Raw genomic sequence first — 20560 nt, 5'->3', positions numbered from 1 at the left:
TGCTCACTGAGGGTGTATGCAGCTAAACTGCACCTCGAAGCACTAATTTGGGCCACCTGGATGCTTGCAGGTGGGTCAGTTTGCTTGTGTCCTCATCTAACATCCCAGAGCTGCTCCCAGACCCTAGTATCCTCTTGGGGATTTAAGGGAAGATGCAGCTAGACTTGCTTTTACTCCAGGTGTCCTGTGCAAGGTGCAATGGTCACACACTGTCTGCTCCCTGCAGCCTGGTGCAGCAGGGAGCTACTGGAGCCCAGTCTCAGTGCTGCCTTCCTCTTGGCGTCATCTCCCAGGGGGGGAGCGCACATGTTGTCTCTCTCTCCCTTCCCTCGGGGTGGTCTCTGCTGGTGCTGTCTCTCAACCGTTCTGTCTCCTGCCACTGCAGCCTCCTGAAAGACTCCGTCCCAATGTGCACATCCCTGGGCAAGCTGCCCAGCCCTGGGCTAGGGAGAAGGTCAGGAGCCCTGCTGGCATCATCTCCCAGCTCAGCCATGCAGGAACAGCAGCTAATGGTGAGTGTGCTTGCGTGGGGGGAACACGAGGGATAGGGAGGGGGAGGCTGGGTCCTACCCAGCCCTGTCACCCTCCTGATCTGCTGGGCAGCTGTCCTAGTGCTCCTGGGCTCTGTGGCCCCGCTGTAGAAAAGGCCACGCGCTTGTGCTCTTAGTGCAAAGCTGTGTGTGATATAAAGCAAAAGCTGAGCGAAAGTACTCTGCAAAGAGAAATGCATAATAGGGGAGATGAAGCTGGATACCCAGGCAGGTGGTGGTTGTTAGTCCTCCTAGAACAGGAGTTTACCTTTGTACCTGTCTCTGTTGTTGTTTGAGTGCTGGACTGTTATAAGCAGCCAAGAGCAGCTGGAATTATACTCTTCTCTGAGTCCTCACCAGCATCCCAGGACTTTGATGTTTCTCTGTGCTCATCAGGGTAAGAGGGGTGTTTCAAAAATCCTTCTCCAAGCTTCAGTTTTCAACCCTGTGGCTTTCTTTTAAACTGAAGTATTATGTTCTTCTGCCTTTCACTGCGCTGAAACAGGATGGTGGCAGAGACGGAAACCTCTGCTCTCAAAGTGAAATCTCTCTTCTAAAATAAAGTCAATAATATCTAGAATACCTTGCATTTCTTTCTAATGAAAAAAAATAAATCCTTGATGCTTGGTATGACCTTCCTCCAAATGCTGCTTGCTTGGGTTTGTTTTGTTTTTCCCCTTGGTGGCTAGGATTACTGAAGAGAGTGATTAACTGAACTATACTGGAAGTTAAGGCCGTCCAGGTGAGGCTTGTGCTATCCCCTGCCCCACTGAAGCAGGGATCGAGGTGTGCAAGGTAACGTAATGTCTTCCAAAGCTTCTAAGTGACAGCAGAATTTGGCCCATGGGAATTAAGTGCTCACAACAGTGTCATTCAAATGTATTCAGGCAGATGATGAAGCTAAGATAATTGTTTCATTTTTCTGAATTAAAGCTATCTAAAGCTAGGGAGCCCACCCTGTATTATGACAGTGAAGGGATGTTACTTTGCTGGAGGTACACAAAAAAAACCCACGTACTGGAGTGGTCTAGAGCTGGAGCTGCTTGAGGAGAGCCTCATTAAACTGACGGTTGGCTAGACTTAGTACTGAAGAAATAAATTTGGTTCCTATAGAAACTAGTTGCTTGTAACCTTTTAACAAGACTGTTACAATAATTGGGCCTCCTCCCAATAAGACATCATTTAAGTACATTATTCACTGTTTTATCAGGATTAACTATCAGGAGCTGTTAAGGAGGTGCTGCTGCACTTTATGAAGGGGAAAAGAGACAGAAAGGTGAAAATAGAATTTTTCAAGTCTCTGTTACTCGCTGAGACTCCAAGGACAGCTTCTAGATGTGATTTATGTTTGCTGTTTCTGCAAAATCAGAAACGGTGGTCTTTTGTGGAGCTAGGCCGCAGGGTCCCACGCCAGGCACGCAGCCCTGAGACTCTGGGACAGCGTGACTCACCCGTGGCTGCTAAGGGAGTTGGAGGCTAAAGCAGGACTCCGGGGTGCCTCGGATTAGCCCCACAATTGCTTCATTAGGCCATGCTGTTTCTCTATTATTTCTCCTATAAATTTCACAAGAGCCCATGTATTTCAGCCTGTACATCATTAATACTGTCAAATGCTACTTGTGTGTTTCACAAAGTAATCTGTGTCAGATTGCCTGTGTTTCGAGATGGGGTAACCTGTTTCTGTATAAAATTAACCTGCTTGAACTGTATCACGAAGCGCTTGTAGTTAATTGCTACTTTCCAATAGCTCCAGTCATGCAACGAGCTCCACGTAAACAGACTTCTGTGCCCCCCGGGGATCTGCACGGATCGCAGCCGGCTCGCTCTGATCTCGTTCAACCGGCTCATAACGATTGCTACCCGGGATTAAATGAGCCGGGTACTTACTGAAACGCGATTCCCCTTCTTTGCCACAGATAACTTTAATCGGCGTTTTGGGAACGCTTTGTAAGTGTGCTGAGCTCTACGGCTGCTGGTGCCGCGGTGCCCGCTCTCGACAGCAGCAGCGGCACGGCTGACTTCATCCTGCCCGTTCCTCTGTCAATCAGTTTGAGTCTTGCTGTGTTAGAGACAGAAATGGGGGAAGAGGGAGGAAGAACCTGTCAAGATAAAAGCGCAAATCATGGGAGAATTAACAGTTTAAACTTTGTAAACTTCCTTAAAGTCTCCAAATCTTAAACTTCAGGTTTTAAGGTTGATCACTGGAACTGACGTAGTGAGAAGCAGGAGACGACCCTGGTGCTCGCAGGTAAGTCCGAGCAGCCCGTGTAGGCACAAACTGCTCGGCCATGTGCGCAGGTGGCCCTTCGCATTCGTCCCATCAGCAAAGCCGAGGAGGAAGAGGGAGCTGCTGTCGCAGCCCGCCGGGCAGGTGAGCAGGTGAGGCGGGTGGAAGGGCGAGGGTGGGCCCGTGTCCCGGCTCGGGGTCTCCGAACAAGCACTTGCTTCCAAATCCTGCACAACGCTCAGCCTTGCTGCAATGCAGCAGAGATGCAGCTTTTCTTGCAAAAAGCACTTCCTTTCTCCAGCTTTGCATCCCTCACCTCTTGTTTAGGGAGGCAGGGATTACAGAAGGTCCTGGCCTACCTTTTCTACATCGTTGTGTGCATTTACGTACTTCTGTGTCCTTCTTATTTGCCTTCTTTTCCAATGTAAATCCAATTCTTTTCTATCTTGCTTCAGTTGATCTTTCTCTGAAACCTTCCTGAATGCATACTAAATTTATGGTATCTCTTTTGTCTCCTGTATGCAATCCTCTAGTGATAAAAGCTCTCAGAAGCAGAGGGCCCAGATGGCTATTTTCTTCTTCATGATTATCTTATGAGTATAATTTTTGTTTAGTGCCTCACTGGTGAAACATCTATTTTTATTTTTATTTTTTTAGCAGCCATTAACCTCACAAGGATGTCAGCTTTATTTTTATGCAGCTTATTCAGACTCATATCATCTGCCCTGGAATCTATTTTCCTCTAATGGAAATCTGGGAAGGAAATGTACATTACATTAGTCTGAGTAACCTTTATTTGTGAGAATGACTTTCCCTTAATAATGTAAATAATTGTAATTATGAAAGCAAATGTTAATTGACTAGGTAATTTAAGTCTTTGGATTTCTTGGTGCATTTTTGGTTACATCATGTTCTTTGCTATTTTTACTCACAGCTTAACTTATTTAGAGCCACTTCTATTGCTTATCGATCCTAAATGAAAATAGACTGTGTTATTGTCTTGTTATGATTTAACACTTCTGCACAATAGCAAAAGATTTATGCTTTTAGAATACCTGCTAGTTAGACAAGGTGTTAGCCCCAGATTGTTGCTACTGTCTAATACAAAAACAAACCTCAGAGCAGCTGGAATAGAAGCATTCACTAGGATGTGTGTATACACTGCAAGCAAAATTTGGACATTGCAAGGCATCAGAGGGGCCCCAAAGTGCTGCAGACCAAATTTCTAAATAAAACACACTGACCTCATTCTCCACACTCTGTTGGCTGGAATGTCACGTTACCATGTGCACATGCTTTTGTGTGAGCCTGTCTTGTACATGCAAATGGTGCTTTAGAGTTTGTCCTGAGGATGTTTCAGTTCTTAAGGTTTGAGCTGGATCAGCGAGAGCAAAAGAAGGAAAAAGTGGCATTCTGGCAAGTGAAAACTTGCTGGTCAGAACTACAGATACTCATTTGAAGCTTATAATTTTGCAGGAAATGCAAAAGAAAAAGAGAGAAGTAAAACTCTTGACATTTCCAGAACAGCTATGGGCACTTGTCTCTCTGAGCCAGGCACACCAATGCAGTCCTTCTGTAGGTCAAGTGGTGGTCGATCTATGCTTTAATTGCTCATCTAGTGATGTGTATATCTGAGAGAGAGTGAAAGCTGCTCTGGAGTATAAGGTATGTGGCTGTCTGTCCCTTCCCTTGAGGCTGGAACACCTCCCTATGGGCTGTTCCAGCAGAGGAGAAAGAATACCCTTCTCCACTATAATTATGTACTATGATAATTATGTATCAAAATAGATCCTAAGGGACTGAAAAGAAACAGAACCTGTTCTGTAACCTGCTATAACTCTTCTCCCACCCTTATTTTTTTCCTGGTAAAAGACACAAATGGGATGAAATTACTGCCCTTGAGCGATGCAGGTATCTCTATCAGTCCTTCTACAGGAAAGGCTTTGGAAGATGATTTTGGGCATTTTTGCTCCCAGGAACTTCATTATTTTCCTTCATAGTTCCTCTGCCTGTATCTCGGCTGAAAATAAAGCTTAAGTCCTGTTCCCCCTACTTGCATGGGGTTTAGTTTGGTGTAACATCGCTGTAACTGCTACGGGTACCCAATGCAGCAACTCTCACTGCACAGCAGACCTCTAAAGTGTTTTGCAGCAACCAATAGCTTTCTGATGACAGAAGCTGTGAGGCCAGTTGTAAACCAAAGTTTAAACAGTTTGCCACATAAACCTGCAGTGCAACATTCCTTTGGCCAAGAGATGCTAGCAATAGTGCTACACAAAATCCTGACAGGCCATTAACCAAACCCCAGGCCCATCTGTCATTTCTGCTTCCTTTATTTTATAGACCTACAAAAGACACAAAAGTTCTTCTGATTTTGTTTTGTAACAGATGGTTGTGCTGATGGACCCAAGTGAAGATCCAGATGACATCTTGCGAGCTAACAGATCCCGAGAAAAAGCATTTGTATTCAATATGGTTTTTGACCACACAGCATCCCAGGTAACATCCTTCTCTCCTTCATCAAAAGTCTGAATATTAGAATTGTTTCCCCTGCTTTGAGGAAAGTTTTGGTGGGCAAGTAGAACTGTGTCCCCCAGGGTCCATGTGTCCACATAAAAGATGCTGAAGGAAGGAGGACTGTAAGTGTTCTCCTTTTCTTTGCTAGAGAAGGAGGGAGATCTGCAGTGCTCGGTCCGCCCTCTCGCTTTCCCTCACTGGGATTGCCCAGGGGCAACGCATCCGAGCGGAGATAGAGGGCCTGATCTTCTGAGGTCTTTGGCGAATGAGGTCATTGTCATATTGTTTGGCTCTGTCGTTCATGCTCTTTCTTTCCACTTGTTTTATGAGCTAATGAAGCGCATTTTAGAGCCCTTACTGGTTCGTGTTTTACAGATAGATTTGAAGTGCAGTATGAAGATTTCATCAGCGCCTGTATTTTGTCATCCCCATAATGTTCTTGCTTTTCATAAGCAATTTGGGTATCTGTTCTTTGTTTCACATGGGATTTCAATGAAGCACCTTTGTTTGCTACCTGAGACGCATTTTTGGAGGCCCAATGGCACTACTCAATAAAAAGCATAAGGTCAGGAAGAGATTTTACTCCCTTCTTCAGCATACACAAATCAAAAACAAAGCATTCTCTGTTCAGAGTCAAAGAAAATAATCACATTTGAGGGCATTTATTTTAGCAAGCTCCAGTATCTTGCCTGCCTTTAGAAAATTCATTAAATATCCTTGCTTTTCTACTCACTTAAATGAATAGGAATTCAAATGGTTCACAGATAGTTCCAGAGGCCAGGAAATTTGTAAAATATAGTGAGAAAAGCACAGTGAATGCAATTAGGTATAGATTATTTGGACAGCTGTTATGCCTGACCAAAAGTTTATGCTCTTCTGACTGAATTAGGAAGAAGTATATGTGTCCACAACCAAAAGCCTGATAAAAGGAGTTATTTCTGGCTACAATGCAACCATTTTTGCCTATGGTCCAACAGGTAAGGTAGTCCCTGTAGTTGTACTGCTCCAGATGGATAAAATAGATCTGTATGAACTATAAGTGAATTATAATGCCAATTAATTGCTTACCTTGAGGACAAGACCAAAGCATTAAAATATTATTCTCACATCTTCCTAAAATGCTAAAGCAACAGCAAAGCTGTCCTAACTTTGAAAATTCACTTAATTAGGGTGGAATTCAGAGGAGATTAATCCTCCCATTAAAAAGGAGCAGCAGATGAGGGCATCTGTGTGCAAAGCTAGAGACGGTTTGATCTCAGGGGAATAGATGCAGCTGCAGAAAGAGCCTGCTACAGAATACATTAAAACACATTTCTATCCTAGCTCTGAAGATCAGGCAATTAAACTGTCTACCTACCTGTCCATCTGCAAGTCCTTTTCCTACCCTTTTCAGATGGCACTTGCCATGTCTTTCTGTGGCAGTGTCACTGAGGCAGGGAGAGGCTCATAGGTTTTCCTATGAGTCTTCAGCCATGTCTCTGCTGTGTGCTGGAGCCTGGTGCCAAGATGCTGGGACAAGGGCTAGGCTGTTACACCATACAGCCACCCCAGCCCGTGACTGAAAGCCACAGAGCCATGTTAAACAGCATGGCCTAGAAATGGGTTGTACAGTTTGAATCTTCCCTTCCTTCTTTCCACCTCAAAGAAACGCAGGATCAACTCAACCCTCTTGGCTGATCTAAGGGCCCAATACTACTCTCACACTGACCTCTCTTGTCTCTTACCCTCAGATCTATAATGAAGTGATCCGTGACCTCCTGAACCCATCATCTGGGTTCTTAGACCTGAGAGAGGACTCCAGAGGGAGCATCCAGATTGCAGGAATTACAGAAGTCTCCACTACCAATGCTCAGGAGGTACTCGGGGGTGTTGTCCATGATGAGGAGAAATGGAGGGTTTTTGTGCTCGCATGTAATGATAATTGAAAATGTCTTGATGCTTTCCTGTTGCCTGTGCCTTCCTTGGTAGAAAGCACCTTGTATAGCAGAACTGCGTTGGGATTGGATTAATGCAATGAATCACTTAAAGGGCTGACCAGGGAGCCATGTGACTGGTAGAAGCCTGGTTGAACCACACAGCTAGCCTCCTGCTAGTGCTACTGCCCCAGAGGGCATGCTGGTTTCCTGCAAGGACAAGAGCGCTTTGATTTGCGTACGCATCTTCTGTCAACAAGCCATTTGGAGAAGGAGGAAAAAATAATGAAACCCCTTTTGAGCTACACTGATGTGCACTTCTACGCTCTTTTTGATGAATGTGTGTTAGAAAACTGCTGGCTGGGGTGGCATCATCTCATTGCTATGTTGTATTATACCATACCTGGCATGTTGCTTTGGACATGAGATAAACATGCCTCCTGGGAAAAGCTCCAGCTTAATAAACCTGCCTTTCCAATATACTTGGTCACAAGCCAAGGGTGGAAATTGGGAAAATCAACAGCAAAACTCTTGCTAGTATGAGTGGGACCAGAGTTTGCACGTGCCGTGGGTGAGGGATTTGGTCTGCTGTTCACTGACATGGGCTGTCTCCGCAGGGGAATGGCTGTACGGCACAGCTGCACATCTCTGCATGTTTTTCAGCATCATTTAGATCATGCAACCGCTAATGAAAGGAAATAAGCAACGCACTCAGGAACCTACTGCTGTCAACAAGACGTCCTCCCGTTCGCATGCGGTGCTGCAGGTGACAGTGACGCAGAAAAGCCGAAGGAAGGAGGTCAGCGAGGAAGTGCGAACAGGAAGGCTCTTCATGGTCGATTTGGCAGGGGCAGAGAGAGCGGCCCAGGTATGGCCCAAGCTCCGCAGCTTCTCGTGACGCAAGGCTGGATTCCCTAGCCTGCTGTGCAAGGTCTGTCTATGAAAGCACATCCTCATTTCAGGGGAAACCAGGGCTGTGTCTTCATCTGTTACTTTAAAGCAGTAGTGTTGTAGCTCTAACAGCCTAAGAGTACAGGCATGGCAAAGTTTGATGGCATGGGTAATATCTTCTATTAGACCAACTAATATCATTGGAAAAAAGTAAACTAGCCTTTGGGCGCAGCCTTTCTTCAGGTCTGAAAAAGGAGTGAATTTCACAGCTAAACGGAAGCTGAGGACAACTGCTTTGAGTTCTGCTAGACATGTGTTGGCTATGTCTTCAGTCAGAAAAGGCAGGTGGTACCCATGGAACAGCAGGGACATCGATGGGGTGGAGAATAAGGCAGCTTTTTCCTATGGGAAGGAAAAAAATCTTGGAACTTAGAGAGGTGAACTGAGTGGGAGAGATTTTACACACCCAGTATTTCTACTGAGACCATGATTTTTGCTGTGATGTAGCTATGAACCTTAATTTTGAAAATCACCTTTAGATAAGATTAAATAGCTCTGCTTTAAGAAATGAGATATCGGAGATGGGCCATCTTTTTCAAGAAATGTACTCCACCAGCATGTGTGCATGTCTCAGACTGGGGTTTAATCCTGCACTTTTAGGTTGACTTGCTGGAGGCACTGCTTTGACATTCAAATCCTGACACTGGTGATGCTGCATGCGCTCCCCAAGTGTGGGCCCACCATTCTGAAGCATGCGCTTTCTGTCTCTTCCTCCCTCCTACCCACCCAAACAGACCCAGAATCCGGGCAAGGGAATGAAGGAAGGAGCCCACATCAACCGCTTGCTGCTGGCTCTGGGCAACTGCATCAACGCTTTGAGTGAGAAGGGGGGGAGTCGGGCCCAGTTTGTCAATTTTCGAGATAGCAAACTCACACGCTTGTTGAAGGTACCGTACGCTGCAGGTCAGTAAGGAGATCTGCATGTTCATTTCTGATATTACTACCCAAATCAGACAGTGCTTGAGAGCTAACCTTTGTATTTATCTGTGCATTGTCTTTATCCAGCTAGGAACATTACTCCAGGGTCTTGCATGGGCTTTGCAATGAAATCAGTACTTGCCTTGGACAGTACTATCTACATAACAAATATATTGTCTTGTGACCTGTGACACTAAGGACAGACCTATAGGGTAAAGGAAATCCTACAGATTTGTGTCATAGGTCTTTCATCTCATGAGCAGCTAGTGACTTCTAAAGCTTGTAGAAACTTATGACTTGGAATGTTTAATCTCTTCTATCAGATTTGGCTGAAACTGGCCAATAAATGTGAATATTATCGGGGCAGGAGGAAGAGTGACTGGCAGTGACTGTGTGCTATTATGAGCTTTCTCTCTTGTAGGAAACAAGACAGACCAACAGATGCGCTCTTTGTTATACTGGCTATTGTATGGATCCTTTATGACTTTATACATTACCCTTACCTTAAGCCTTGGTGCTGAACCTACCACTGTCTCTGCCTGACAGATGCCTTTTCTAAAGGACGAGGGCGGGAGAAGGGATGGAGGAAAAAGTGCTAACTTCTGTTGTTGGTAGAATTGAGAAGGTGCAAGCATTTTTGTGGAAATTGAGATTTTCTTGCAAAAAAATTCTTCTTTAATAAAAAGTTAACTACTTATTGATTTTGATGTTGATGGACAGAGGTCCTAATGAATAGCCTTTTTACCAGCACCTCCCTCTCTCCTACTCGGAATTCTTCACTAGAATCTCAGTGAACTTCTTGCCGAGTACCCAGTGGCCATGTTTAATGCATAGCAGTAAGCCGCTGTCACTTCCATACTAGAACATGGCAATGTTGCATTTGTCTAGGACTCATGAGGGGGGAACATCAGGACTGTTATGATTGCACATATCAGCCCAGCCAGTACCTGCTTTGAAGAATATCGAACAACCTTGATCTATGCTTACAGAGCAAAAAACATCAAGACACAGGTAAAGGAGCAAGCTGATCCAATAGATGAAGGAAGCATAAACTTAAGGCGGGGGCAGTGCCACATGGTGTAGATGCTCAGTGTGGATGATGAAAGAGTAATAGAGGAAAAGAAAAGCAGATGAACAGTCAAAAGGTGGAGGCAAATGGATAGCACATGAGAAGAGAAACATGAGGGACAAAGTGAAGGGGCAGAATAATGGAAAGGCAGAGGATGATGTGCCAGGTATGGAACAAGATGCAGAACATGAGGAATGATGAATGGAGGACAGCAAGAAGGACGGTTGGAGGACAGTGAGTGGGGGATGACACAATGGGGAGGCTGAGCTTGGAAGAGGACCTGAGTACCTGCGGGGAGAAGGGATAAAAAGTGGAGTCCTGGGGGGTGAAGGAGGGTGAGCAATGGTCTACAACAGGGTTCTTGATCTTTATGACTTCTGGATCCCTCAGTATTTTCCCTGTGGAAGCAAGAACCCTGGCTTTTCTCTGTTAGCCTTCGTGGCTCTTCCAGAGTCTGTTTAGGGGCTGAAAACCACTAATCTACAAACAGTCTCCGCAAGCATGAGGGTAAATTCCCCTCTGCTCCCCTTCACAGCATTCAGGGCCCTGGCAACTGGAAGGGGAGTTTGGTTTGCCCCCACTGTGCTGATAGTGGATCGTCGGACAAATAATCAAATCTTCTGTCTCACCAGGTAAAATGTAACCTGCAGAACATCTCCCACCACATTGACCAGTACACCAGCATCATCGCAGACCTCCGCAGGGAGACGGAGCGTCTGAAGGCAAGGATTGAAAACCAGAAGGAGACAAGTGCAGTCAGCTCTCACCCCAGGGAAGTGCAAGGTAAAGTTAGGGGCAAGAACTGCCCTGGGGAAATCTGGAGGGACGGGAGTGGGAGAGGAGCTGTGCAGCTGTGTGGACGCATTGTCGCACTGCTTGGAGCAGACATCTAAGGGAGGATGCTGGCTTGGGCAACATGTAGAGAGGAGCAGAGGAGGAAGGTAAGAGAGCTGAAGCTGTTCTTCCGTGTGAGCCCGTCTCTGACATGCTGTGGGACTCTGGACAATACAATCAAGCTTCTCAACATCTTTCCGATGCTAAAATGTGATAAATTTAATGCATCTGCCCCTGAAAGAGCTTTGACATCAAGCAGTGCTATTTGCTCTGGGAAGGTCTGGCTCCTATGGAGAGGTGCCCGAGTTTGTAGCCTGCGTCATCACAGGCTCTGATGCTGTGTCAGGACACAGAGCTCCATTGTATGGATCATTGCACTTTATTTTAAAATAAACAAACAAAAAACTTTTTTTATTCTGCCCTGAGGATTGTTCCTTTAGTCAGTGAATCTCAGAAGGAATGAAATAAAAATAGTCAAGTTCTCTGACAGACAAGACCTGAGAAGTGTGATAGGCCTCTGCCACCAAAAGCCAAGGTAATTTTCAGACAGTTTATAGAGGACAAGGGCAGGAAATCGATACCCTTGGGGGGAGAGGGGGAGCAGGTGGAAAGGAGGGGAAGAGATGTCCCTGCAATGCAGCCGCCTCTTAATATTCACCCAAGCATCACTGATGAAATCTACTTATTATTGTCTATAATATAATCATAAAGATACAACAGATCTCTTAAGCATATGATTAACTTCAAGAGACTGCAGAATTAAGAGGATTCCTGTGAAGGAATGCCTTGTATCACGTGAACTGGGTGGCTAGGTCCCAGAGAAGCTTCACGGGGATTTGGCAGAAGTTGATCTAGCCTAACATCAGATCAGAAATGTCTTCTCCTGCAGCAGAGATGTACCAGGACTCTGAGGCACACAGTCGGCAAGAAACGAACAAGCTGCGGGCGCAGCTGACTAGGGCTTTCAGGGAGCAAAGGGAGTTGTGCCGCAGCTTGATGGAGCTGGAAAACACCAACACTGCGCTGCAGGTTGATACCTGCAGGCACCTGCTAACAATCGCAGAGTGAGTACCTCCAAACCCACCATAAGAAATGCGAATGTTCTATGGGTCCCCTCAAAAAAATGAAAAAAAGATTTAATTAGGAGAGCATATCTTAATCATTTTAGTGGAAAGATCGAGTGTGGGCTTGAGAGGAGAGAGCAAACGTGGAGCCTGGTGACATGCAAAGGGTCACTCCTCAACTCACTGAAGCTCTGGCCCTCACAGCCCAACAGAAAGCCCATGTCCTACATCAAACAAGAAAACAGCTTCCTCCATACAAGCATTCCCATGCTGGGGGGGGCAACACGGATTTGGTGGCTGGTTTATGTCAGGACTCTTCAGGAAGAAAAGACTCACCTAAAACTATATAATTCTTTATCTGATCTTTAGAATTGATAAATTTCTAACAGACTAGAAAAGCCATCCAAGAGCAACCAAAGGCAGCAGTCTCTAAAGTCAGAAGTGCCTCAGATAGTCCAAGTCACTTAGATCCAGGTTTATATGTCTGGGGTCTACCATTTTCCCTATACCTAGCTTTCAGAGGTATCTAGTCCATAGGAAATAAGGCACCCAAGGATTAAAGGTGGTTTAGGTCCACACAAATCAGCCTTAGACTAAGACACTACCTTTGCAAGAGGCAATTTCCCTGTGTTTGTGAAGTGTTTTCCATGCAGCGCTCTATTTGGGTGTAATTTCATGTTGGAGATGGCAGCATCATCCCTTTCTTCTGGACAAACTATGAGTTGGTATCAGTTCCCTCTTGTTCTTGCTAGCTGTACACCTAGTGCCAATTTTATATTCACTTAGCAGCTGGGTCAGTTATAGCTAAAACAGCCTTCACGGCATTGGAGGTATTCCACAGGTACAATCTGTGATGAGGGAGGGAAAGTGTTATTCTCCTTTCAAAGTAAAGACCATACAGGAGGCCTGTTTTAACTCTCCCCAGATGCGAGGAAGCTAATTGCAGTCTGCTACATGGCTTGCTCGGCTGCAGAGCAGTCTGGACTAATAATTAGCTCTGCTGCTGCCATACAGGAAGAAAGTTGGACAGATGCAATGAAGGGCTATGCCTGTGTCATTATTGTTTGAGTTATGTCACTCTGCCCCAGAATTTCATTTCTTTTCTTGCTGGCAGCTGGGAAAGAAAGAAGACGCAGCATGTGTGCAAATCTGACGAGCTGGCGAAGGAGAAGAAAGATGAAAACATGCAGGAGGAAGACAGAGAAGTGGAGGGCACAGATTCACCCAAGCCTCATGAAGTCATGGTGGCAAGAGAAGAGATAAACCTGCTGCTGGCAGAACAGCGCAGAACGGCTGCCCTGAAGGTGGGGAGCCGAAGGTGCCCTGGAGATCTGATCTCTGCCGTGTGGGTGCTTGGGGCAGGACGTCAGCAGCGTAACTCACATGAGGTTCTCGCAACTTAGGGCTAGCACCACGAAAGCAGCGTGGCACCTATGTTTCAGCTGGGCTCCTGTGTCTTGGGCTGGTGGAGGAAACAGAATGGGAACACTTAGGTTTACACCCTTCCTCTATATCTGATTTGTTAGGACTAGGGCAAATCACAAGCCCTTTGCTTGCGTTTGCCCACCCAAAAATGAGATTCTTCCCATATCTCCCCCTTGGGGATGTTCTGAGGGTTTATCACTCACTGGTTGTTCAATGTTTTGGTAATTACTTCTGGTAATTACTTTTTGGTAGCCAACACTTAACAACTGTGAGCTCCTCTATGCAAGGATGATGTCTTTGTGTATATTTGGCTTGAATGAAATGTGGTGGCTGGTACTAGAGTAAGCAAAATACTTCTTGTAGGAAATGTTAGTTTAATCTCAGCTGAAGGATGAGGCAGAGGTTTGCTCAGATGCCTTTGTTATGCCAAGAGGCTGAGCTGCCTTGTGAAATCCCCAGCTCTCTCTTCAGTTAGGGCTGGAGCAGCACTTAGCAAATGCCAAGAAAAAAGCTTCCCAGATGGAGAAGATTTTACCCAGACAAATCACCAGTGAGGATCTGTGGGAGGTTCTGAGACTCCTCTGTAGAGCCCATGAGCTTGAGGTCGGCAACACAGAGCTGCAGGCAAATGCACTGTACAAGGAGAGTCTATTGTGCCAGAAAGACTTTGTGATCCAGCGACTGCAGCAGCACACGTTGCTCTGTGAAGAAATTATTCAGCAGCAGCAGACACTGATAAAAGGTAAAACAGCACCTTTGCTCCTGCTCTGTCATTATCTCTGAGTTTTGTTTTCTGGTGCCAAGGTGGGGAACAATCCAGTCAGAAAACCTTGTTTCGCATGTCTCAAATACACAGTTTCTTTAGAAGTGATCCTTAACTTTTCCTCCTTCTCTCCACTCCAGTCCAGGACATCCCTGTCCCAGAGACACTGGCAAAGCTGCACTGCCTGCACTCCTCTGAGCTGGAGGAGGGGACGCTGAACCGCCTGCTTCCGCTACATTCAGCGATGTCCAGCACGCCGAGGGTGAGGCAGAGCAGGCCCTGGCATTAGAGAATCCACAAGGCCATAGATTCACGCAGACCCAAGGCCTGGCTGGGTCTTAGTGCCCATCAGGAGCTGCACAGGGCTGCTCTTTATCAACATATTGACTCCACGGAGCTCCACTCTTCACACCTTTCTTTCAATTCAGAGAAGTCTTAAGGCTTTTAGAGACAGAGAAAGACCCATGCAGGCCTGTGCATAAGCCAGGGTGTTCATCCTCTCAGTTGTTGCTTTGGATTCGAAAGAGGTGAATGTGGCTTGGTTGGTGGTAAACAGCAACCCAAAGGTTATGTGGCCAAATGTGCAACTCTCCAAGTGATTGCTGAAGCAAGCCATCCTATTTGGAGGCCTCCATTTGCCCACAGCGTTGGGCACTGAGGTGCTTGGGTCTTGCCAGCAGGAAGGGAGAATATGCCCTTGAAAACTTGCGTGTGCTCTGAGACTGTAAGGGGCTGCCAGGAAAATGCCACAATCTTGAGCAGGAAATCCAAGCAGCAGTGTCTGTAGTTTATTATGACTATCTTGAATAAATGGGACAAAGAGCTGGGTTTCATTTTGAATAATAAACTTACTGCTAGTCATGTTGTTATATGAGAGATTAAACTACTTTGGTGCTCTTACATGGGGGAGGGGGGGAAGAGCTGGTAGCAGGCAGCTGGAACTACTGAAAAGAGCCTGTGGCATCAAGAGTGTCTTTGTGACCACAGGCTGGGAGGTTGGACTTAGGAGAGGGAATTTTGCAATCTGAAAAATCTGTTCAGCATTCCACAGTTCTTTTCTCTTCCTGCAGCCCCAAGACAGCCCTTTTCTGAATCTAACTCCTCATGTGGATCTAAATAAAGATGAGGCCAGAAAGGGTCTACCTGGGAACATGAAGGATCTTCCCTGGAGAGGGAAGTTGGATATTCCCTCCATTAACCTGGAGTCAGACAGGTAATGTGAATTTTGCTCATTATCAGACCTATTCTCTACAGCGTGGTAACCTGGCAATTAATGGCAGAGGTGGTACTGGGGCACTCTGGCTAACGGTGACTGCACTGCAAGACCAACTTGACACGCAGCCCAAAGAGCCAGAGACCTGTGATGAGTACTTGTGGGATCTGGGATGGGAGGAAGAGGCAGAAACTGAAGCAATACAGTGTATCTCCAGTACACATACTCTTGCTCTCCCTTAGCTGTAACAGTAAAGCGTGACCTGCCTTGCTTTCCAGAGCCTAGGTCAGAGGCAGTTGGGAAAACTTATCCTTTTTGTTAGGGTCTGGGGACAAAATCTCTCTCCCTCCTGAGTCCTGGAGTCCTTTCTTGCTGCATCCTGTACTACTGGGCTTACCTGGCTTCTGGCTTTCCCCACAGCTTAAAGGTGCGTGGTTCCTGGGATTGCGGTAAGACCATCAGGCTTTCATCTCTTTGTTGATAAAAGGCCTGTGCTGTCACCCACGTTAATGTTTTTGCATATTCTTTCCACAGTGACAGTTACAGATCACCTAAAACTACACCCTGTAGGAAAGAGCGCAGTCTGGATGCTCATCTCAGCCCAACTTTCTCCTGTTCGTCCAAAAACCAAGTTCAGCAGGTCAGTGTGGTGAAAACTGAATTCAAGGCACATTGGTCACGGATAACACTTTCCTCTTGAGATGGCAGAACGTGCATAGCAGATAAATGTATTGTATGTAGGTAAGTTAAACCTTGGTAGGCAATAAATCTGTTCCAGGAGCACTGGCCTTGTGTCTAAGGCATGGGAATCACTTGGGAGGCGAGGGCCAAGCTGCCACCCCCAGCCTGGATTTTCCCTCTGCATGAACCGCCCAGTCTCCAGTGTGTGCAACTGAGACAACAGCACCTTCCTACTTCACAGGCGAGGCAAAAACTGACGGGCTGATACTGGAGTGATGGGAGTCGTAAACAAACAGATGCACCTTGCAACACGTGCTCTGGTGTGAGGGGGCCTGTCCAAGAGGACCAGCTACTTTTACACTGCTAACTGATCCACTGGACCTTGATTTGATGAAGATTTAAAGAGACTGATTTCACTTAGCAACCCAGAACAGGAAGGAGAAACGGGCTCATCAGCCTCTTGCTTACAGGCTGACTCATATTGTAGCCATAGCTTTCTATAGTTTTGCCTTGGTTTCCCCATTCATAGAAGCAGTAGTATTACATAATATATATAATATATATAGTATTATATATAATATAATAGTATTTCACATGAAACATGATGTCTTCCAAATATTTGTGAATACTTTGAAGAGAAAAAGTCTCAAAGCTCTAAATAACAAGCAAATACCGGATTTTCTTAGATTGTCATTGCTTTGATTTTAACTGGGTATTGCTGTAGGAAAGATGACTCCTGGGCTGTGTTCCTTCATCTATCTAGGCTTATATGGGGAAAAAATTGGCTGTGGGTGCTGCTCTTGTTCCACCGAGCCTGGAGACCTTGAAGGACATTGCTGCCAACACCAAAAGCATTTCCCTCATTGCAGCCAATCGGTGTTCCAGAGCCCAGCACAGAGACCTGGGAACCAAACTCTCCTAAGCCCACTCCTCTGAGGAGGATGTGCTCGAACTGAAGTATCTGGTCCCCAACCAGGAGAGTGCTGAAGAAGCTGAGAGACTAGGAGATGTCTGCTAAGAGGAAAGCCAGAGAAAAAAATCCCTCTCTTGAACCAAACTTCTAACAGGGTAGATCCTTTGTATTTCTTTCTGATAGGAATGGGCTGAGCAGAGGACAAGATCCAATACAGTTAGGATGGTTTTCAAAACAGGGTAAGAGAAACATGGTACCAACTGCAGGAGGAAATAAATTAAATACTATTGTTCTTCTATAATGTCATTGACTTCCTGCCTAAACAGGCTGACCCAAACACAGGTGCGAAGGGATTCTTTTTGGTATGATGTGGCAACAATCAGAGGTGAGTCTTTGCCACTGAGGTTAACTCAACTTGATGGTGTCTTTCAGATCTCAAAAGCTAAGCACTGGACTCCCTCAAGCCCCAGTATGGATAATGCTCATGAGAACCACCTTCCCCCAGCTAGACTCTTCCAGCTGTCAAAGGCTGCTGGTAGCTCACTCACCACCACGAAGGTCAAGCTACCTGTCAGCCACCATTCAGGTAGGAGCTGAAGAAGAGCTGCTGGCGAGACCCTGCATCAGCTAGGATGCAAAAGATGGATTGTCACATGATAAGCTACCACAGTAAAGGCTGATCACAACTATTAGTAAACCAATCCCAAACCATTTTTGTGGTATGGTCTAAATAACTTTTGATGTATAGGAAAGCATATTCTTTGTAGAACACTGCCTCAAATACATCCCTGTAGTCTATGGGTAGGAATTAGTGTTCAGCTGGGTTCACATGTAACACAAGCTGCCGATCGTGGTCTAGTCATTCCGACAGCTTGACATAAAAAATCAGCCTCAGTAAGGAGCCATGACGTGACAGACTGCACTATCAGCTTCAGCTGTTTTGCCTCTATGCAGACAGAATGCCAGGATGAGTCTAGAGGAAGTGGGTACCTGAATCCTGTTAAACTGAAACTGGAATCCTTCCCCATTCTGGCAAGGGATGCTTACTGGTGCTAATTAATTTTTCTTACAAGTTTGTTTCAAAAAAAAATCAATATTGTTAACTTGATTTACAACACTACAATTTATTTTCCGTAGTGATTAGTGACTCATGCATAGCAAGATTTTTTTAAAACTGTGTTCTGCTCTCACAGTTTATAATGAAGTTCCCTCTCTCTCTTTGATAAAGAGGGGAATCCATTACAGGTGCTGCCAATAGATAATACTTCTTCAAGCACTGCTCAGCAGAGCAATGCTGATCATGCCAAAAGACAGGTCCCACAGAAGCAAGTCAAAGGTGAGTACATGAGATATGTGGCTGGCTCAAGAGGCACTACTAAATTCTTCAGCACTTGCTCTGTTGCAATCTGAACCTAAGAGCTGTAAATGCAACGCAAACAGTCTACTTGGGAAAGCGATCACATGGGTATGCCTCTTACAGCCAAGTGTTAAGCCTTACTTTGCAACGGATGACTTTGGCACCATTCCAAAATGAGTTACCCTCCATCTCCCTCTTTGCCAAAAATAACCTCTTAGGAAGAGAACATAACGCTTTCAGAGGTGTTAATAATCCTAGTCTAATGGACATACAGAGTACAAGGTTTAATCTGAATTAGCTATGTGACAATATACTGCTTCCCCTCAATGGAATTGATTGATGATATATTGCTTCCGCAATGGAATGGAATGATGATCAGAGCATCCCAAATGCCCTTGGATTTTTTTAAGGCAGATCCAGTGCCTTTGCAAAACTCAGGTTTCTGCAGCACCAGGCCATCTCTCTCTTTCCCATTCTGACTGGCAAGGAGACCCAAACCAAGGTGTTACTAGGGCAGTCAGATAAGGCGCTACTGTCATTGTGAGAAACTTGATTGGGTGCTTCATCTTCCTTCACGTGTAGGGCCTGCAGATGGTGCCAGCAGCCGGCAGAAGCAGCAGTCAGTCACAGCCTTGAGGAACCAGCTGAAAACGAAATAAATCACCAGGGGGAGCAGGATTCTCTGTGGGCCCCAAAGGATGGTAATTTTGAGGTTGTTGGAAGTTGGGAAGTGGGTGCAAGGGAGTGGTTTTTAGCTTCTGTGCTGTGATGCTGAAAACAGGGGGGGAAGGTTAGCAGAGGGGAGTGGCTTCTTAAACCTTGTAGATGTCTCCTTCCATACGCTGACCACAAGTATTTTTCCTCCGTACTGTGCTCTAGCTGTTAGTTTCAGTTTAAGACACATAGGGTGTTAACAGAGTCCAAGAGAGGAGGAAAACCTCATTTTCCCAGCAGTGTTGTCCTCCCAGAAGGTGTCAGCATAGAGTCCACATCGCCTTCTTCCCAGGGCAAATGCATGGATGACACCTATGCATCCAAAAGGCACACTGATTACTAAAGCCAAATGTAAATGCCCTAGAACTACCTTCCCCTTTCTTTCCTGCTGTTTGTCTGTTGCTGTGAACCTGGGAGGTGTAATGCAGATCTGGGATGCCATTTTGGTGAGCAGATGTTTGACTGCAAGCAGCCAGAGACTGCTCTAAGTTCTTTTGCATGTAAAGAGCACTTCAGATGGGGCTGCAGCAGGGAGAAGAGGCACGGTAATGGGTGAAGGCCCCGTTCTGAACTAGCCAGGAGGTGAATAGAGGGCATGTGTTTTTCTTTCTCAGAAAAAGAGCATCTCCAGTCTTGTTCTTTTAGGGACTTTTTTTTTTTTAAGGTATTATTTTTCCTGCTTTTTAAATATGCCTCAAATAAAGTGGGTCGTGATCATACCAGTGAATGCATATTGACTCCAAGTCCCAAACAAGAGTGGTTTCTCTCCCAGGCCTTCTCTAGAAGTATCTAAGATAACAATCTCAGCTGCATTTGTGCATTTTCAAAGGGACCAAGACTCTTTTTACAGCTGCAGTACTCGCAAAGAATTCTCTTACCTGCTCTTTCCGGCTTGCACGCAGTGTCACGCAGCTCCCTAACCCTCTGGGCCTTGTTTCGCTGCCTGTTAAGGAGATGAGAGATGGTTCATTCCAGGGATGAGGAAGCTTAAATCACTCATATTTATAAAATGCCTTAACCCCCTGATGTGGAATGCAATACACATGTGCAGTATTCCTAATTACTGGCTATTTTGGCATAAGCTGGCACTGATGTTCCTTCTTGCACAGGAAGAAGCAGGAAGAGGTGCAGTTGCAGAAGTAGGAAGGTTTGGAAAGCTTGTTCTCTGGGGTTAATTCTTCCACATAACAAAGATTAAAAAAAAAAAAAAAAGACACAGACAAAATAAGTACAGACTGTGCGAAGGTCCTTCACAAGCAGTGCGGGACCATAAGTGAGGGAAAACAGTGTTTTTCCAAATGTACACATTTCCCCTACACGCCTTTCTGCTGAATCATCCTGAGAACTGGCCGTGCTCGGAGCGGTTTTGGGCAGAAGCTGGGCCCGCGGAGCCCCGCGCGCGGCAGCGGGGCTGAACGGGAGCTGCGACGGCAGCAGCACGCGGAGCCACTTCAGGGGATTAGCGTATATT

At 45.7% G+C, this 20560-nt stretch overlaps 1 protein-coding gene across 1 annotated transcript; it reads left to right on the top strand.

Moving 5' to 3' along the window:
* Nucleotides 1-491: 491 nt before the first annotated feature.
* LOC112992919 (kinesin-like protein KIF19) lies at nt 492-19820 on the top strand. The gene is given in 18 exon segments (XM_064519941.1): nt 492-512; nt 2829-2909; nt 5146-5256; nt 6164-6310; nt 7005-7130; nt 7861-8055; nt 8873-9025; nt 9945-10067; nt 10758-10908; nt 11849-12023; nt 13138-13327; nt 13920-14190; nt 14352-14473; nt 15282-15424; nt 15959-16064; nt 17451-17604; nt 18247-18354; nt 18958-19820. Coding segments are annotated over 18 exon segments (2454 nt in total). The 3' UTR covers nt 19035-19820.
* The last annotated feature ends 740 nt before the right edge of the window (nt 19821-20560 follow it).

This window comes from Dromaius novaehollandiae, chromosome 14 (genome assembly GCF_036370855.1).
Source record: "Dromaius novaehollandiae isolate bDroNov1 chromosome 14, bDroNov1.hap1, whole genome shotgun sequence".
Classification (NCBI taxonomy): Eukaryota; Metazoa; Chordata; class Aves; order Casuariiformes; family Dromaiidae; genus Dromaius; species Dromaius novaehollandiae.
The sequence above is the reverse complement of the archived record's forward strand: the minus strand, read 5'-3'. Positions and strand labels throughout refer to the sequence as shown.